The sequence below is a fragment of the Pelmatolapia mariae genome, linkage group LG15 (genome assembly GCF_036321145.2).
Source record: "Pelmatolapia mariae isolate MD_Pm_ZW linkage group LG15, Pm_UMD_F_2, whole genome shotgun sequence".
Lineage (NCBI taxonomy): Eukaryota > Metazoa > Chordata > Actinopteri > Cichliformes > Cichlidae > Pelmatolapia > Pelmatolapia mariae.
Window position 1 is genome coordinate 20175238 of NC_086240.1, and position 18003 is coordinate 20193240.

At 37.8% G+C, this 18003-nt stretch overlaps 1 protein-coding gene across 1 annotated transcript in view; it reads right to left on the reverse strand.

Moving 5' to 3' along the window:
* Positions 1 to 6313: 6313 nt before the first annotated feature.
* scara5 (scavenger receptor class A, member 5 (putative)) overlaps positions 6314 to 18003 on the reverse strand; it is a 99598-nt gene continuing 87908 nt past the window's right edge. Inside the window, exon 12 of the mRNA XM_063495580.1 lies at positions 6314 to 12193. Coding sequence (XP_063351650.1) covers positions 12060 to 12193 — 134 coding nt within the window. The 3' untranslated portion in view covers positions 6314 to 12059. The remainder of the gene's footprint in view (positions 12194 to 18003) is intronic.

Sequence of the window (18003 nt, forward strand, 5' to 3'; positions counted from 1 at the left end):
GTTTTGATCAAGAGCCTTTTTTGGGGCAGCTGAAGAGGAGAAGTCTATCTTATGGCCAACCTCTGGCTGTATCTTGGTCATATTACCAGGCAAAACCCAGTATGCAGGTTCACCTGTAACAGTCCTTGTGCCACAGATCAACACTGTTGCTTCCACTTTAAACAGAAGAGCAGTGACATGGGTGCAGGTCTCCGCGACTCCGGCCATACAGGTGCAGTGGGCGGCTTCAACCTTCCCTGTGATGCTCACAATGACCCATGCCCACAATGCTGGTTCATTCAGTCTTTGAGAGTGCAGTACCTGAAACACACACAGATAAAGTTAATTTAACGACAAGAACTTTAATGAGGCAAGGCCAACACAAATGTGTTTTATCTACTTTCAAATCCATTTATCATAAATGTAACAAAGTGTTTAGAAAGTTAGCACATACATGTAATTTTTTTTATCTTTTTATGTATCCATCTATAGAACGCTGCATGGTATATTCTAAATCTGCCTGGTTTTTTTTGTTGTTTTTTTTGTTTTTAAAATCTACCAGCAAAAAATGAACCTAAAGTATGTAATGCAAGGATGTAATCACTTTCATGAGGGAGAAAGCATAAAGTTCAGCTTTAAGTGACAATTATGAATCACTTAATATGATAAGGAGATTCAGCAGGTCATTAATCAATGTATAAAACCAAAATAGAATATATTTTAAGTGACACAGGACATAAACACGGAAGCAAGGTGTATAATTAGGATTATTTATAATAAATATGAATTAATTAGTGCAATTTCTTTCACCACAGAGAATAATTAAATCCTTCAGGACAATGTTACATCAATGCACTGAACTCATTATGTTATCCATCTAACAGAGCCTCCACATGTTCTCACTGTAATTTCCCCCTCATGAATGAATTTATGCTTGCACTAATCTGAATGTTCGGAGGGAAATCAAACGCATTTTACTCGCAGTACTCAAGCTGACTTAACTTTGTTTGAATGACGGCGAATTCACAACGAGGAGGCTTAAAAATAGCCAAATCTTGTACCCAGTCCTTGTTGGATGTGTGCTTCCAGAGATTTATAATTGCAAAATTGCTTCGCCGTGTATGCGCTGAATCCACAGACAAGGTACGAGAATATATCATGGTAAGTCAATAGCAGCTGGTCTTCAGGGTTTCTACTCCACTGCCGTCTTTCATACGGGTCCACATTTCCAATGCACACTATTTTTTGCAAGTACCTTCTCTTTGCATCCGGACGCAGTCTGTCTCTTTTTCTTTTGAGCTGCTTTTAAGTGTGGTTCGTAGCAATCTTCCTTCCAACACAATGTGTTTGTTTTGATTCGTGGCGTGACGTCAACTCCAAAGCCCTATTTGAGCTCCGTGTTTGTGACGTAATTGAAGGAAACCCTGCTCACTCAGACAGCTTGTGATATTTTCTCAAACTGCTGCGCTGAACAAGTTTCCAAAGAACATGCTGTGTGACACGATAAATGTCCTTTAACCTGTTAACCTGTGGCTTCTGGAAGAAACTGAGTCAGTCACTGCAAACACATTTGTATCATCAAATGAAAATGTTAAATTTGTTAAATGAAAATGATATGTTTGTCTACAGTTAGGATCATTTTCTATGTTGCAGTGCAGTAAAGTGCATGTTTCTTCTGTGTTCAATCATACATTTTCTAATTGTTATAAACAGAACAAATCTTTTCTTACTTCACTGCTTGATTCTTAACTTGTTTAACTGAAACATGATGAAATGTCATAGTATTATTTTTGAAATGTCCTTGGCAGTGCATGTGTCCGCTTTGTAACTTACTAATAAAAAGTCCTGTGTGTACTTTGGTGTGTGTTTTATGTTATTTTATTGCACATAAATCATAGTCATTTTATTTTACAGTTACACACAATCTTATATCTCTGGCATGGCATGGCAATAGTCAGGTACATGCAATTTGAAACCTGACATTCCAGAGCAAAGCATGAAGCACACAGCACGTGGTCAACATGACTCATATGGAGACTTACAACATTACAAGGAATAAAGGAAAATTGAGGACTTATCCACAGAAAAGACTTTCTTCTTTTCCTTTTTTTGTTACAGTAACTCAGAAAGTAGGTCGACTATTATTTTTGAATTCATATCATGGGTGTGAGTTTAGAGTTCTGATTTTTTCTGCACATTCTTTCTTTTTGTATTTAACTATGATAGTAAATACATTTTGCAACATATTTGCCTTCATAGTTACTGACTCCATCAAAACATTTTCTTTTGCTTTAATTAATGAAAATGAAGGGTTTTAGTTTCCCCTCAGATCCTTTCATCCTCTTGGTTTATGAAAGCCTCCACTTGCTCTTAAAGTAGGAACAGTTCACCTTTCCAGCTGTATTACCTGAAAACATACTGAGACCTGCTGATCACGAAGTATGTGGGAAATAAAAGCATGTTAGGAAGAGAATAGGGCCATTTTCAGTTCGTGCCTGCTTTCTCTTCAACGCCTTGGCTCAAAGAATGCCCTCAGTGATGATGCTGAAGTTGACCTCGACCTTGTGAGGCAATTTTTGTTTCATCTCCCACTTCACATGCTGCAGATGCTCCTGCAGCTCAGTCTTCTCATTGTTTGCAGGGATAACCATTTCATTATGAGGAAGAGGAGCAGGAATGTAGTCCAAAGACAAATGGATGTGGAGAGGAACACTGGGACTTTCTCTCTTTCTATCACTGTTTTTTAGTTGCTAGTTCCCCTCAAGAGGAATGAGCTCATGTTTGTGGCCTCTGTTGCCACATGTTGTGGTGCACTTTCTAGAATAAGGATGAGTTAGTTTCTGGTCAGACCACAGAGAAGCAGCCATAAAGAAAACGTGCTTCACTGTCAAGAACAAACACAAAACAGTTGCATGACTTAGTGTAATTATTTGAGTACAGAGATTAGACTTAAAGCAGGATCATAACAATTTGTGATTTTAAAAAAATTATTGTCAAAGGGAACTTATTATGCTCATTTCCCTTAAAATTCCTGGATTCTATCAGAGCGGTTTTGCATGATTCACAGTTTTTAAAAAATCCTTAGCTTTTTGGTTGAGATGAACATTTAGAGACATTCCATTCACCTAAAGTAATTTACAGTCAGTAGTATAACAAAACTGCCTGAACAAGGCATGACGGAGACACACTTTTGTGTTTTTTATGCAAAATTCTGATCCTACCTTCTGAATGTTGCTCACATTGTTTTTCCAGTCTTCTAATTTCCAATTTTGGTGAGCCTGTGCTGTCTTAGTTGACAGGAGTGGGACCTGATGTAGTCTTCTGCTGTTGTAGACCATCTGCTTCAGGATTCAATGTGTTATTCATTCAGAGATGCCTTTCTACACAACTTGGTTGATATGAGTGGTTATTTGAGTTATTGCTGCCTTCCTATTACCTTGAAGCAGTCTCGCCATTCTCCTCTGACCTCTGACATCAACAAGGCATTTTTACTCAAAGGACTGCTGCTCACTACATATGTTCCTCTTTTTAATCCCCAGAGATGGTTGTGTGGGAAAATCCTAGCAGATCAACAGTTTCTGAAATACTCACACCAGCCTGTATTACACCAACAACTATGCAAAGTTTAAAGTTACTTAACTCACTTTTCTTCCCAACTCTGATGCTAAATTTGAACCTCAGCAGGTCGTCTTGACCAAATGTCTAAAATGCATCAAGTGGCTGCCATGTGATTAGATGAAGTCTGAAAGGATTCAGGACTTTCATGCACAAGATCATAAAAAGTATGTGGATCCTTGAATATAACTAGAAGAATTTCTATCCTGCTTGTTCAGAATCATTATGGCTTAGGAAAAGAAATGCACAGAATATATTTTTGCTAAATGTAGTGTTTTTGGTGAGGTTAGGATAGCACTTCAAGTGCAGCATCATCCAGGATTTATGTGTCAAGACTCATATGCATCTTTCTCTCCCTGTGGCTTTTTTCATCTGGAATCAAACAGAATTGCAACTCATGAAAGAAATGTTTCCATACTGCAAACATGCAGAGACTGCCTTCCAGTTTAACTCCACTCCTCAGCTTGTATAAAACACTTTATAGTTCACTCTGTCTCCCTGCCCAAAAAAGCCACAGTATAACCAGAGATTATATATGCCAAGTAATGAGATGAAGAATAGGGACGATGCCATGTGGAGTTGATGCTGAGGAGAATTTACAACATCTGCCTTCTTTGTTGTGGCAAATGCATGAGTTGGACCAATGTTTTGGTTAATTTCATGTCTGAACCAGACATGAAGAACCCTCGGTTTCTTGTTATGAAACTGAGTGCTGTCATGGGATGAACAAGAAAATAATCTCATGTATTGTAATTGAGAAAAAACATGAGAAATGAGAAAAAATATTTTTAAAAAAAAACCCCAAAACAAAACACTGGTCATATCTTTAGAAAGCAACATTATGCCATCCATTAGTTTGCAAAAACGTGTTGAATCTGGGACGTGACGAGTGTGGATTTCACTGCTAAATTGAGGCACACACTCAAAGGCTTGCAAGTTGTCAGTTACACAAAGGAGAACATAATTTATACAATGAAAGTCACATTGTATTAAACAAGACTTGAAACTAGTGACTCTGGCCACAAATTCATCAGGAAAGTGTTTCCTGAGGTTGTGGATCAAAGTCTTTGTTTTCCAGACTTCCATAGAAGGAGAATTATTTTCAAAACCAAATGAGTCCCCTCCTCATGGCCATCAGGAATAATGAAAGCTGAATTATTGGCTTCACTTTCCAAACGCCAAAGCTACATTCATGTTTTATATGCAGTCTATGGTTCTGGCATGGATTGTTACTGTGACTGTGAAGTGTCCCTTGTGTTAACGGCACAAACTGCTTACAACAATCCATGAACGCTCCAACCTCCTGAAAGCATTCACTGTCAAAGTCTCGTGTCCATCTATGGTAGGTCAGCTACACAGTATTACACAGGTGGTTCTAATGTTAAAATCTTTCTCCTGAGATGCAAAGTTTTGAATTATCAGTTGCCATGATAACTTACAGATCTCACTGTGCCATATTATCCCAGTAGAGCACTTTAATCCACGACTGCAGGCTTCCTTGTCGTTCCTAGAGCCTCTAAAAGTAGAATGAGAGGCAGAGCCTTCAAGTCTCAGGTTCCTTTCTTGTAGAACCATTTACACTTTGGATATAGGAGACAGATGACCCCTGAACTTTTAAGGTTAGCCTTAAAGTGTTCCTTTTTGAAGCATCACTTAGTTGTGCATCTTACATCAGACTGATGGAGGCCTTCCCATGATAGGCACAGCATTTCTGCTCCACTCTCCACGTGTGCCACCGCTGCACGTCAGTTACAATGCCCTCTCTCTCCTGTAGTCTGTGTTTTGTTGATCGTTCTTCCTCTTTTATGTTTTTTCTTTAACCTAAGAGCTTGGTTCTGCTGAATGTTTCTTCCTATTTAACGGGAGTGATTTTTGGACTTCTCTCTCTGGTATTGTATGGCCTAGCTGATGATATAAAGCACTTTGAGGTGGGTGGTGTTGTGCATTGGCTCTGTAACTGAACTAGCTAATTATTCTGTATGTAAAAAAAAAAAAAATGCTAGTTTTCATCCTTTTATTAAACTCATTGGCACAATCGGGGTGTGATATTACACCAGACAGAGATGTGAACGGGCAAAGGCATTCCCATGATTTTCCAGCCTATTCTATGGACTAAAATTGACTAAAATTATTATTTTAGTTTCATCAGATCTCTCCATTGTGAACTAAAATGGCTCAAAATGATCAATATATTAAAAACATTTGCTTTCTTTGGAAAAAAAACTCACTCACCATCAGAAAACATCTGATTTTGTGGTTAGAGACAAAAAATATACTTGAAACATCAGTACAATAGTCTACATGTGTGTAAAAGTAGTCCCTCTTGCATACCTTCATGCTTTGATGTATCAAATAAAAAGTTAAAGTCTTACTTTCCTGCAGGATAACTGAAACCATGTTTACACGACTTCACAGCCTTTATTCAGACTGCCGGCCACGGGGTGATTTTTCATCCAATCATTTTTACATCCGTTTCGCATGTGGAAACAATCATACACGTGATTACTGCTAGAAGCTGTCAGTCAAAACACCTATGTGCTGTACACTTCCACATGCCTCAGCTGTGTGATCTCCGTGACACACACACACACACACGTCCAACTTAACTTCCTCCCTCTCTTTTCTTTTCACCTGCTGACGTGCAGACCTTTCCTGCTTCCAATTCCCCTCCACAAATCTGCAGAAATAATGAAGTTCACCTGTTTAAACAAATCTACATTTTATTATTTCAGCAGTACATATGCAGCATTTTAGTGGCACATATAAACAGTACACAAAGTAAAAAGCTCTGTGAGTTTTCAGGTGAAAGTTTTTAATTCCTAAGCTCTTCTATCTGTTATGAGCTGCACAGTGTTATAAAAGATACACAGAACACAGCCAAGACATTACAATCCACAAGGACAGTTTTTTTTTTGCTGTTAAATGTAATTGAATGAAAATGAGAAAAAACATTACAAGATGGTTGCAATATGTGGTCACTTCCAAGGGTATTTCTGAGTAATGGCATGAGGGTGTTTTTGTACTCAAACTATTATCTGAGATCAGAGGAGTCGCCAACTAGCCAGTTAATCACAGCACAACAGTTTTGTTCTGCTGATGTCTAACACACTGCAGCTCAGCCAGTTACCTTGAACCGAGTCAAAATAAACATAACCAAGAAAAGAAAGCCCACAGTAGAAGACACTGGTTTACATTTTCTGCCTGATAAATTGTACCCATAAGGTAGTAGTATATGATTAGCCTGCAATGTATTCACCAGCAGATTACATTCATCTGAGGTAAATTTAAGCTCTTCGCTGCAGTTGCTGTTTTTGGAAGGCCTCAGCCTGTTTTTAAAACGTGCTCTCAAATACTCTCATCATTTGTAGGACTTATATAAACGCCCACGGTTTGATTCCCTTGAACTAAAGTATATGATGCTGTTGTTCACCAGTATGTTCAGTTTTTCGGGTACAAAGAAAGCGTGGGTCTCCTTTCACCTTTGCCACTCCTCCAAGTTTCCTCTGGCATGTCTGGGCTTCCTGCCTTCCTCTCACAACATCCCTACATCTGTGATTTTCAAGCTTTTGGAACCAAAGAAAAAGCAGCACAATGGCCCCTAATGCATAATAGAACAATCAGATCCTTTCACTATATGGGGTTCAGTGTTTTTTTTAATTTATTTTGTCACCAATCTGCAGCTCTTTTTATTTAGAAATGTCCATCTGCTGAAATCTGCTGAAAAATACAGAGAATATGATCTGTACAAATCAACATGCTTCTTTTTTTAATTCAGTCTTACATTCACTGAGTTAAAAAAAAAAAAATCGCAATTTTTTGTCCCTTTACTTCCTGTTTGTTAAGTTGGAAATGAAATGGCACAACATTTGAGCTGGAAACAAAAGCTGAAGAAACTGCCACTTGGATGCTATGAAGATATACTGTAACTTTAATTAAAGAAACATGTTAAAACTACAAATAACAAAACATGTATAAATACTGTAGTACACTACAAACTGCCCTTTATTTTCTAAAAAACTAATGCCAGTACAAAATGATTTACAAAAAAAAAAAAAAAATTCAACCTGCTTTTGCTTGTTTTTATGGTTAACTTAACATATCGATTTTTTAAAAGGAGATGACAAACAAACAGACAGAAAAAATATGGAAGGAGTCAAGGGTGTTATCTCTGGCTGTTGTTTTATAAAGGAAGTAATAACTCTGCAGCCAAAGTGCTGAATCTGACGCCTCTAGAAGATAAATGAGAGACATCAGGACCAAACTCAGAGGCCTGGCCGCCACACAGTCGTACTGTTGCTGTGCACAAAAAAGAGTGCAGCTGTGTATTTACTTTCATTTATTGACCTGGGATGGAAATTATACAACTAAAATTCTGATGGGTTCCATTAATCTGTGGATAAATATATAACTAGAAATAGAAATGTAACCATTTTGGATTTCAAATTTCTAACACTCTAAATCGGTTTATTAACTTTACTATGTCAGATTTTATTGGATCCTGTTTTCATTGCAAATTAGTGTTGCTATAGGCATTTCCCCACTTTGGCAACTTTCTTTAGCAAATTTAATTTAATATATTTGTGAAAGGTGAAAGATTACATAAGTGGAGTCAGAAAAACAGCTCAGGGAGGCCATTTTTCATGCGTCACCTGGGTGTTGAGGAGGTTCAGTGTCATGGTGAGCTGCAGCATTTCACATTTTGCTTTATCGCTTCCTGCGCCGAAAAGAATTTCCACATATCCTTCTTCCTGATGTCTAAGAAGAATTTGAATGAGAATGAAATAATCTGCTGTAAAATTCAGCCAGGAGTTTACTCTTTAACACACAACTATTTATGGAGATTTCTACAATAAAAAAATATCTCCGTTATATGATATTGATGCAGGCAGTGTTTGTGTGGGTGTGGCTTAGGGCTGCAATCACAGACTGGATTCAGTGACATAGCCTGAAAAAGTGAAACAGTCATAAAACCTGCATTCTATTTAATGGCCAGCAGGGGGTGAAAATATAAGCCTACAAGCCTATTTGCAGATCTTTAACCTCAGTGAACACTTTTTACCGGGTTCACGGCTTCAGAGTATTTTTTAAATATAGCACAATCTTTATTTTCTAAATTGTAGTTTCATTGAGAATAAAATAGTAAAGCAGGGCCTGCCTTTGGTTGGCTGGCTTCTTTCTTCAGCATTGAGTTTCTCAGACAGATCCCGCCATGCTTTTCATAACTAGTTTCAAAAACACAAAAACAGTAATGCCACTCGCCACAACGCCACACATTTATATACAATCTAATGGTCTACTTTCCAGATTAAATTTATGCAAATTTTGATTTTATGCAGAGTAAATAGAAAGTCAAAGATGCAAAGTGATGCAAATACAATATTTCAAATATTTTAAGAACAGGTAAAAAACAAACAAACAAACAAAAAAACCCATCATGCTTGGCAGTAAAAGCCCGTGTGCAGTACAAACTTACTGCTGCTTGTACATACCTGCAGCTGAAAGATTTACCTTTGCTTTAATGTAGAAAAACAACAGCAAAAGAAGATGTCAGTTATTGGTTGTAACTGTATTTGTGAAAGATACAAAAGGCAAAACTTTGGTCTGAACACTGTATTGTTGAAACATTTATTGGCATTAGTGATTTATCTAATGATTATTTTGTTGTTGTTTCTTCTATAAAATATTAAAAAATACAAAATCCTGTCACACAGAAAGTTTAAGAAGATAATGTGAAGAGTTTTTGTTAATGTACTGATTAGCTGACAAACTATTTGACCTCTAATATGTTTTATATCAGTAATTAGAATGAGCAACAATACAGATGTTTAATTGTTGTTGCATATATTAAAGTGATTATGAAAAAAAGTCCAGCAGCCCAAAGTTTTCATTGCCTTTCACTATTATGCAACACGATGGAGGTATGTAATGTAATGCAGATGTCACATGTGATGATTTAATGTGATCAGCTAGCCAAAGAACACTGATATAACCTGATTATGCATGAGTCCTGAGTCACCCTGTCAATACTTGCAGAAAAATGTACAAGAAAACACATCAACCACTCTCGCTTACATCAATTTGCTGAATCTGGTTTATCACCTCATTTTCTCTTTCCCCAGACTCCCTCTTTTTGTTCGTGCATTTCTTTTTTGCTGTGGCAGGATTGCGGTTTAAAGCAAAAACCTCGACAAACACCAAGGCACTTAGACATGGGGCAGAGAAAACCATTTTTGGCCTCAGCAGAACAAAGTCAAGTTCATCTCCAAAATATTTTTTCCTCTGCTCTCTTGGATCCAGACACCAAGTTTGCAGATTGATTTTCATAAAAAGTAAGTGGGACAAATCTAAGACAGCTCACAGATTTTAAGGCCGGAGAGAATTTAACTTCAGTCTTTTGAGGTTTGTGAGATTGCCAGATTTTTAAGGTGCATAAAAAAACTTTCCAAACTTCAAATATAAAACATGGGTGTGTTCAGGTTCCTGCGTGTATTCTTTTCCAGCTTGCCGCTCCATGTCTTCTGCTGGCTCCGAAGCAATGACGAGGAAACCTGGGAGGTACAAAGTTTTTGGATTTGAAAGCAGCCGTGAAGCTGAAATTCCACTGAGAGTGAGGTAAAATGTGGGAGAACGGTCCATTGTGGTTGGTCTGATGTTTTGATGTGAGTGAGGGTGTGTGCATGCATGTTATTGCTGAAACAAGCCAATTTTTGGCAGTAAACACTGACAGACCCACAGTTATAAATCATACAGGGCAGGCCTCCATGCATCCATCTGTTTATACTCATCTGTTCTTCTTCATCGTCACTTCATCTGTCAACAGGAGTGACTGTTAACTCTTTCCAGAAGTTGTTATTTAATGATATTATTATAATTTTTGCATAAATATAGAAGCCCACGGTAAGCACAGGTTGGTGATTTGCAGTTTAAAGGATGCACACATGAAAGAAACAAACACATTTTTTGGCACTTTGTGCATTTCAAAAACAGACCCTACTTGTATATTATTGCCTTTCAAAATTGCTTATTTGTTTGCTACACAAACCACTACTGAGCAACATTCAGCTGATGAGTAAATGACCAGCATCCAAATTATGTGGTGATTTTAGCTTTTTTTTGGTATTCACAAACTCCTGAAGGAAATATTTTAGGACTTTGAAGCTGTGAAATGTTTTATTTGATTTATGTTTTACTCTTTGTTGTTAGGTTTAACATTTGTTGAGCTTTTTGGATAAAAATAGCTACCACCATGCAACTGGAAATGATGCTGATACTAAAAAGAATACTTAAGCTCAAAGAATCAGCTAAAAGTCTTTGCCAGAATGCAGATTTGACAGATTGCTTAAGCTTTAAAAAAAAAAAAAATCACTATTAGATACCTGATGGAGCTTTAATCACTAAGGACTATACAAAGTGACAGAAATACAAAAAAGTTTAAGTCTTAAACTCCACTTAAATCTCCTTACAGATAGTCAGTAATGGCCACAAGCAAGTGTAAATGTCACACTGTTGGATCTGAAATCATCAGATGCAGCCCTCAATAACTATACACTGGAAAAGCGTGAAAGTGGAGAGACTTTTTGACTCTGTGACGAGCACTTCTGATCGTTTACTGGACCCTAAGTGCAGAAAGAGGGGTATCTACAGGATGCTGTAAACAAAACTTCATTTAGAATAATTAAAAATTTCGTTTTGCAGCAGTTTTACGAATGGAATGGTATAAACAGATCTGAAAGAAAAGCATGCTTCGTTGAGAAATGGTGAATATAAACAGTACTTGTTTGCATTCTAATAAAAGAAAAAAACAAAACAAAAAAGTTCAATTAGTTTGATTTTGTGGCATCGCCTGGTTTGCAAACCACCAAACAGTTACCTACTTGGGCATTGCTGTAACGTGTAATAAGGCAACACTGTGGTATACTGAGCAAAAGCCATTGCTAAATAATACTGTGAAGAGCAGCTGCCTGCATATGAAAACCAGTTCTCCAGAGACTGTCCTGTCAGTTCCATTGCATGCCTTTTCAGCTCTTTAGTAAGTGGAAATGTAGATGAAGTTGTCAGATCCGACAATCCTCTCGTGGATGTTAAAGCAGCAAACCTGGTCTGTGGTGAGTCTCTATTCCTGTTAATGCTGACCTTTGCCCTTTAGTTCAGCCTCATGAAGCATCCTGTCATGTGATCATCCTTCAGCTCATACTGTAGAGTTAATGAAAACATAACTTTTATGTTGGCAAAGGCTGCACTGTGATTCAATCCCGTGGCTCATATAGATATGTTTAGTCATGAACTTCTAACCAAGCTGCAGGTTAAGTTCATGCATCAGGTGAGTTGGCACTTTTTTTATAGGTTTATAGGTAAGTAGGCAGCATACTACTAATATGGCACACGGCAGGGCTTTCAGCACTTGAAGTTTAAGGCAGCGTTTGGGTGATACTTGGCAGCTGCAGCAGTGTTGGGATCCTTAAAGTTCAGACAGTGCAGGTCACACCAGCGTCCTCGACGTGGCCACAGTTGGTTTTGCCCCAACCGGAAAACTTACACTGGTGAATACTGTCTTCTGTCCCTGCGCATGCGACATCATCCATCCAGATCAGACCAGTACCTGCACAGAAAAGAAGAGGAAGCATTACAAAAAAAGACATGTTTTAAAAAATTATCCAGAAAGGAGACTGATGGTTTTATCTGATGTAAGTAACATTTGCTGGCAGGGATCTGCTGTGAGACCTTCCTGACCTTCTGTAAGCCTGTGGGGAAAACTGGAGGGCAGAGCAGAAACAAAACCCCCAGCATAGAACAGAACATCAGTGACATCAGAGATGAAATGAATTAATGCAGACGCTACATGAAAAGGAGGAACTGTGGCAGAGGCGGTTTGCAAAGCAAAGCAAGTATGGGCAATGTAAAGCAACTCAAATACGGTGCTCTAAATAAGACTTCCCAAATGGATATGTAGAATTTTATGAGCCAAACCATCACCTAATGTAGGCTGGCACTGAGATGAGCTGATCTGCTGGGACTGCAGCTGAGCTTAACTTCATGAACTGCCTGAACTAATGCTATGCTTGATTAATAATTTCTGAACTACACAGACCCTAATGTCTCTGCGGTTTTCTTCTCTCCTGTTGTCTTTTTTTCCTGACCTGCTTTTATAAAGCCGTTCTGTTTTCCTCATACTGCTGTAAGAAGAATTAAAATGATAGATTTGAAGAAACTTTAAGATAAAAAATGGTCAAGATGTGCAATCAGTTGAAGAAAACATGAAAACATGTCCTGGAATTTAATGGGTTTTATGATTGAACGTAATCATATATTTGGAAGAAGAAAAAATAACATCTGGACTCAAATACCAACAGAGCACCTCCGACTGGTTCATTTATGCACCACTTTCCCTGTTGTCTATGTGCACATGTTAGAAGTGATACAACTGGAGCCAAAGAGACGAAATAAATTCTGAACAAATTCTGCTTGTGAGTTTAAATCACCAGCTGAAGTTTGTGAGTGCTGCAAATCAGCTTTGTGTATCTGTTTGTGCTTCAAATTCTAAAAAGTTTAGAAGGTCAAAAGTTTCAGAGACAAGTGGGATTAATCAAATTCTTCTCATCTCCAAAGAATCACTCAAATCATCCTATCCAAAGGAGTTTGTGTTTCACAAGACACGAATACAAAGTACTGACACTGCTTCCTCGCAGAACTGTGGATGAGATCGTTTGTATCCGGTAATAAAATAGACATTTCCAGCTGGTAAGCAGACCATTTGGCAGTATTGTTTTACATTATAATCTTTGGTTCCTGTTTGCAAAACTGGAATCGCTGGAGGTTTCAGGAAGTCCCAGATGCTTTAGTTTTGCAACAATTGTAGACGATTGGAGGTTCTCGGCTTCAAGTGTGGGTTAGTGAACATTTGATTGCACTCTCACGCAGATTATGCATTAAACTTAAAAGTAACTAAAAACTTTACTTATAGAGCATCTTTCAAGCTAAATTTAAAAACGAAAACGCTAAAAACATAAAGATAAAACGTTTTAAAAAGTTTAAAGAGATTCAAACACATTTATAAAAAAATAAAAAATCCAAAGGCGATGAACTAAAGGCATGAATAGCAATCTACAATTCAGAGTATGACACAGTGGACCTGGACTTTGCAATAAGTCTTATTTGATAAAAACAAGAGTGAACCAGAGATTTAATGTGAGCATCCAAGGTCAGAACTGAACCAAAAGTCATCCCAAGGTTCCTGAGAGAAGACTTGGCAAAAGGTTTAAGGCGTCTGAACGGTTCACTCATCGATAAAACTGTTAACGCGTGATCCAGGGACGGGGAAATGGCTGTCATCACTGATACTCTGCTCTAAATAACAGCTGTTAATCAGTCAGCAGCCTCCTTAATATCTCACTGGCGACCCTCGCTGGGTCAACAACTATGGAGATGACTGAAGATGAAAGTGACCCCAAATAAATTTAAATAATGACTTAAAAGATTACAAAATAACTACAAACATACACAAAAATGTAAAAAAACATAAACAAGAATCACACAAAGCAACTATATGGGGATGCAATTATCCCCATAAGGACCAAAAACAAGAGGCATAAATCTTCAAATTATTTTCTGTTATAAATATGTGCACCTCTACTTTGCATCTGTCCACTGAAACAAGCACAGAATTCATATAAAACAGAAACATAATCAAGTTCAGGACGGCAGGCTCACAACACCAAAGTTAAATAAACAAGTTTAAGGCAACCTTTACACTTCCAACTTTCCCTTTCTTTCTTACAGCAGGAAAATAGGTCAAGACAGTGACAAGACGAAGACAGCTGGAGATTAAATTTTAAAATATGCATGAATAAATTAAAAAAACTGTGATTACTCTAATTTATTTCTCACCTTATAGACTAATCAGAGTGTGAAAACTATATGAAGCTGACTGTAAACTGCTGCCCTGTAGTGAATGTGATAACATCATCACTAAGTCATAACATAATTAGAAATGTGGGTCAGTCCTGTCACACCAATATGGGAGCTGCATTAATAATCTATAATGTTCAATATACTGAAATAATAATGTCAAGTCTCTGGGCAGTTTAACTGAACAGCATATTAAACCCTGAAAGTCATTTTATGTTTTTGAAGATTTTTTTCTTAATGGCTCCATTGCTTCCTTTATCTGTGATAGATATTCTATAATGATCAAATGGATTTATGGTTTTCAGCCATGCAAAAAGGTGTTTATGCCACATTTGCTTGTTTAGAAAAGGAGATGTGTTGCCCCAAACTGCCCCTGCATCTGAAATCTACCAGCTGTTCATCCCCACATAGATCATGACAATGGAGCCAGTATTTGGGTAACTGGGCTGTAAACACTGTCCAAATGTCCCTGAAAGCAGCATTTTGGTCCATTGTTTGCCTGTCTGCTTAGATTGTTTGGCTGTTAAACTGCATGTACTCCGGGACATCTGTGAATCTTCACAGAAAACATCACAATGCAGTGATTAAAAGTGGAAAATTACAAATTAGACCACGCAACTTTCCGTTTAACCTGGCCAAAACTGTGAAAGGTTTTTGGAGAAGTTACATGACAAATTTATAGTTTATGATTAAAAATATCACAAAAGCTCAAAACATAAATATATAACTTGGTCATTAATAATCCCACTTGGTCAGTTTTCATAACTGCCAAGTAGTTCAAGGCTTGTTAAGATCAAGAAGATTTTATAGGACTATGATGTTATGATGATATCTGCTGTTACCCCAATGTATGTCCGATTCCTGCCCTATATTTTAGGTGATAAAGTCATCTCTCAGTTACAACTCACAGGAAAATGTGGGTCACAGTCTTCAAACCGGTATGGGAGCTGCACTCTACATTAATTATCTATAATGCTAAATATACTGAAATAATAATGCCAAGTCTCAGGATGATTTAGCTGAATAGGATATTCAAAGTGAGCAAACTAAGGATCAAAAACAAAAGGGGCTCATTCATTTTAAAACATTACAGCCTTTGAAGCATTCGTTTTATATGCTGTATGTGATTTCTTTTAAAAAATCTTCATGCCAGTAGGACTAACATGACAGCATGAGGTTTAAGTGTTCCATTGTGAACCAGTGTATTTGTTAAATTATGCTTTTAAATTGAATTTATAAGCACTGTCATAATACCACATTCTGCTTTTATCTTTTATTTTACATGACCTTCAATATGATCAATGAAAATAACAGTTCAGTCAGCAAACACGATGTTTTCACAACACTGTCAAAATGCCTGTTTCCCACTTTTCATCTGGAACACTTTTGATGCATGGACACAGATTTATCAGATGGACCGTGCATAAATGAAACAGATCCATGCAGAGAAAGCGTTTGCCAGTTTCCTCTTCCTCTGACATTTTTTATGTTTTGCTGCCTGATTAAAGTCGTGCTGAGAAGCAGGAGGCTTTCACAGAAACACATCCAGACTTCAGGAGAAAGATAAACTACAGGACCAATGGAATATCAGGCTAATGGAAATGACACTGAGATCTGGGTATACAGTTGTGTTTATCATGGTCAAAGGGGTGACAGCACTTTTTTTTTAAACTTTTAATTATTTATTGATTTCTTTGAACAATTGTTTTTGTCAAAAATATACATACAAGCTCAAATATACACATACACTCCCACTAATATTTGGTTAAATGTGATTTAGCTAGTTGCACCTCGACAAGCCACAAGTTGACCACTCTTCCTAACAGGATTAGTAGAGTTAATTTAAATTGGTTGGTTTTATGGCATGACCAGAGTTTTAAGCCTAGCACACACATTTTCAACATGAGGTTGGGGTTTTGGGATGGCCATTCCAGAAACTTAATGTTAGCCTGCTTTATCTGTTCCAAAACCGGTTTTCATGTATGACTGGAATAATTGTCCCGTTGGAAAACCCAGTTGTGTCCAAGTTTCAACCATTTAGCTGCTGATTTGAGGTGAATTTGAAGAATTTGCAGGTAATCCTCTTTCTTAATTATTTTATCCACTTTCGGCAATGTACCAGTATGACTGTAAACAGCCCCAGAGCATGATGCTACCACCACCATGCTTGACAGCTGGTACATTGCTCTTACATTTGAAAGCTTCACCTTTACTTATCCAAACATACTTGCTGTCAATTTAGCCAAACACCTCGATTGTCATGGTCTTGAGTCTGTGACTCAGGGTTTTTGTATTAATGAATATTATCTTGTGTTCTGGTTATGTTTTCTGTTAAGCTTTTCCTAGTTAGGTTTTGCGCTCCCCCCTGTTTAGTGTCAGGTCATTCCTGCCCGTGTGTTTCCTCTGTTCGCGGTCTGTGTATTTTTCCTGTTTTACTTTGAAAGTCTGTGTCTCGTGATGTCAATTAGGATCAGCTGTGTCTCCCTCCTGTTTTGGCCATTCCTCATTCCCTTCTGTGTGTATTTATAGTGTGTGTATACCTGTGCTCATCGTCGGTCCGTCTGTGTATCTCAGTGTCTCTCTGCCCTACATTCTCTGTGCCGTTTTCCTGTGTTTGTATGATTTCAGGTTTGTTCCCTAGTTTTCCCCAGTTTAGGTTATGACTTAGTTTTGTCCTCACTTCTGTTCATTGTCACTCACTTTAAACTCACTTGCATCACCGCCGTTGTCTGCAACTTGGGTCTTCCTTCACAACAGCACACGACCACTGCCCCAGCAGTGACATCGATCTTTTTCTTTTCTGGCCATCCAGAAAGCATTTGGCTTGTCAAAGTGGGCAGCTGCAAATTTCAGTTGAGCTTGAAGGTGTTGATTTTAGAGCAGGGGCTTGTTTCTTGAATGACACCCTCTCAGTCCATGGTTATGTAAAACTTGTTTCACTGTGGACAGTGTTGCTGGGGGTCCAGCAGTTCTAAGGTCATTCCTGGCTTGACAACCTTGGTGCGTCCTGGGTTGTTTTTGAACATCCTAACAAAGAAGAGTTGAAAGACTTGGCAGAGCCTTTCTTGGAAAAGTGGTGACTCATTTGAATAACTTGTATTTCTGCTGCTGTACAGTTGTTTGAACTGATTATCTTGGAATCTGGAGTTGTTTAGAAATAGCTCCGAGAGACCCTCCCAGCTTGTGTACATCTACAATTCTCCTTCTTAGATCTTCACTTTGTCCCCTAGACCTTCCCATTGTTCTGGGTATTGATCAATCCATTGAGTGCTGTCAAACAAATTCTTTTTATGTTGGCAAAAAGAGAAACTGCCAGTTGTGGTCAATCATCAGAACAGGTCAAAGAAATCATTAAAACCCCCAAATTACCACGAAATTTATGCCAATAATAAGTGTATTCAAACATCTAATCACAACTGTATATGTTTTATGTCTGAAAGATGTATTATATATAATCAGTTCCCTGACTGGTTGTGGGAACTGGTTTCTATCCAGTTCTGAAAG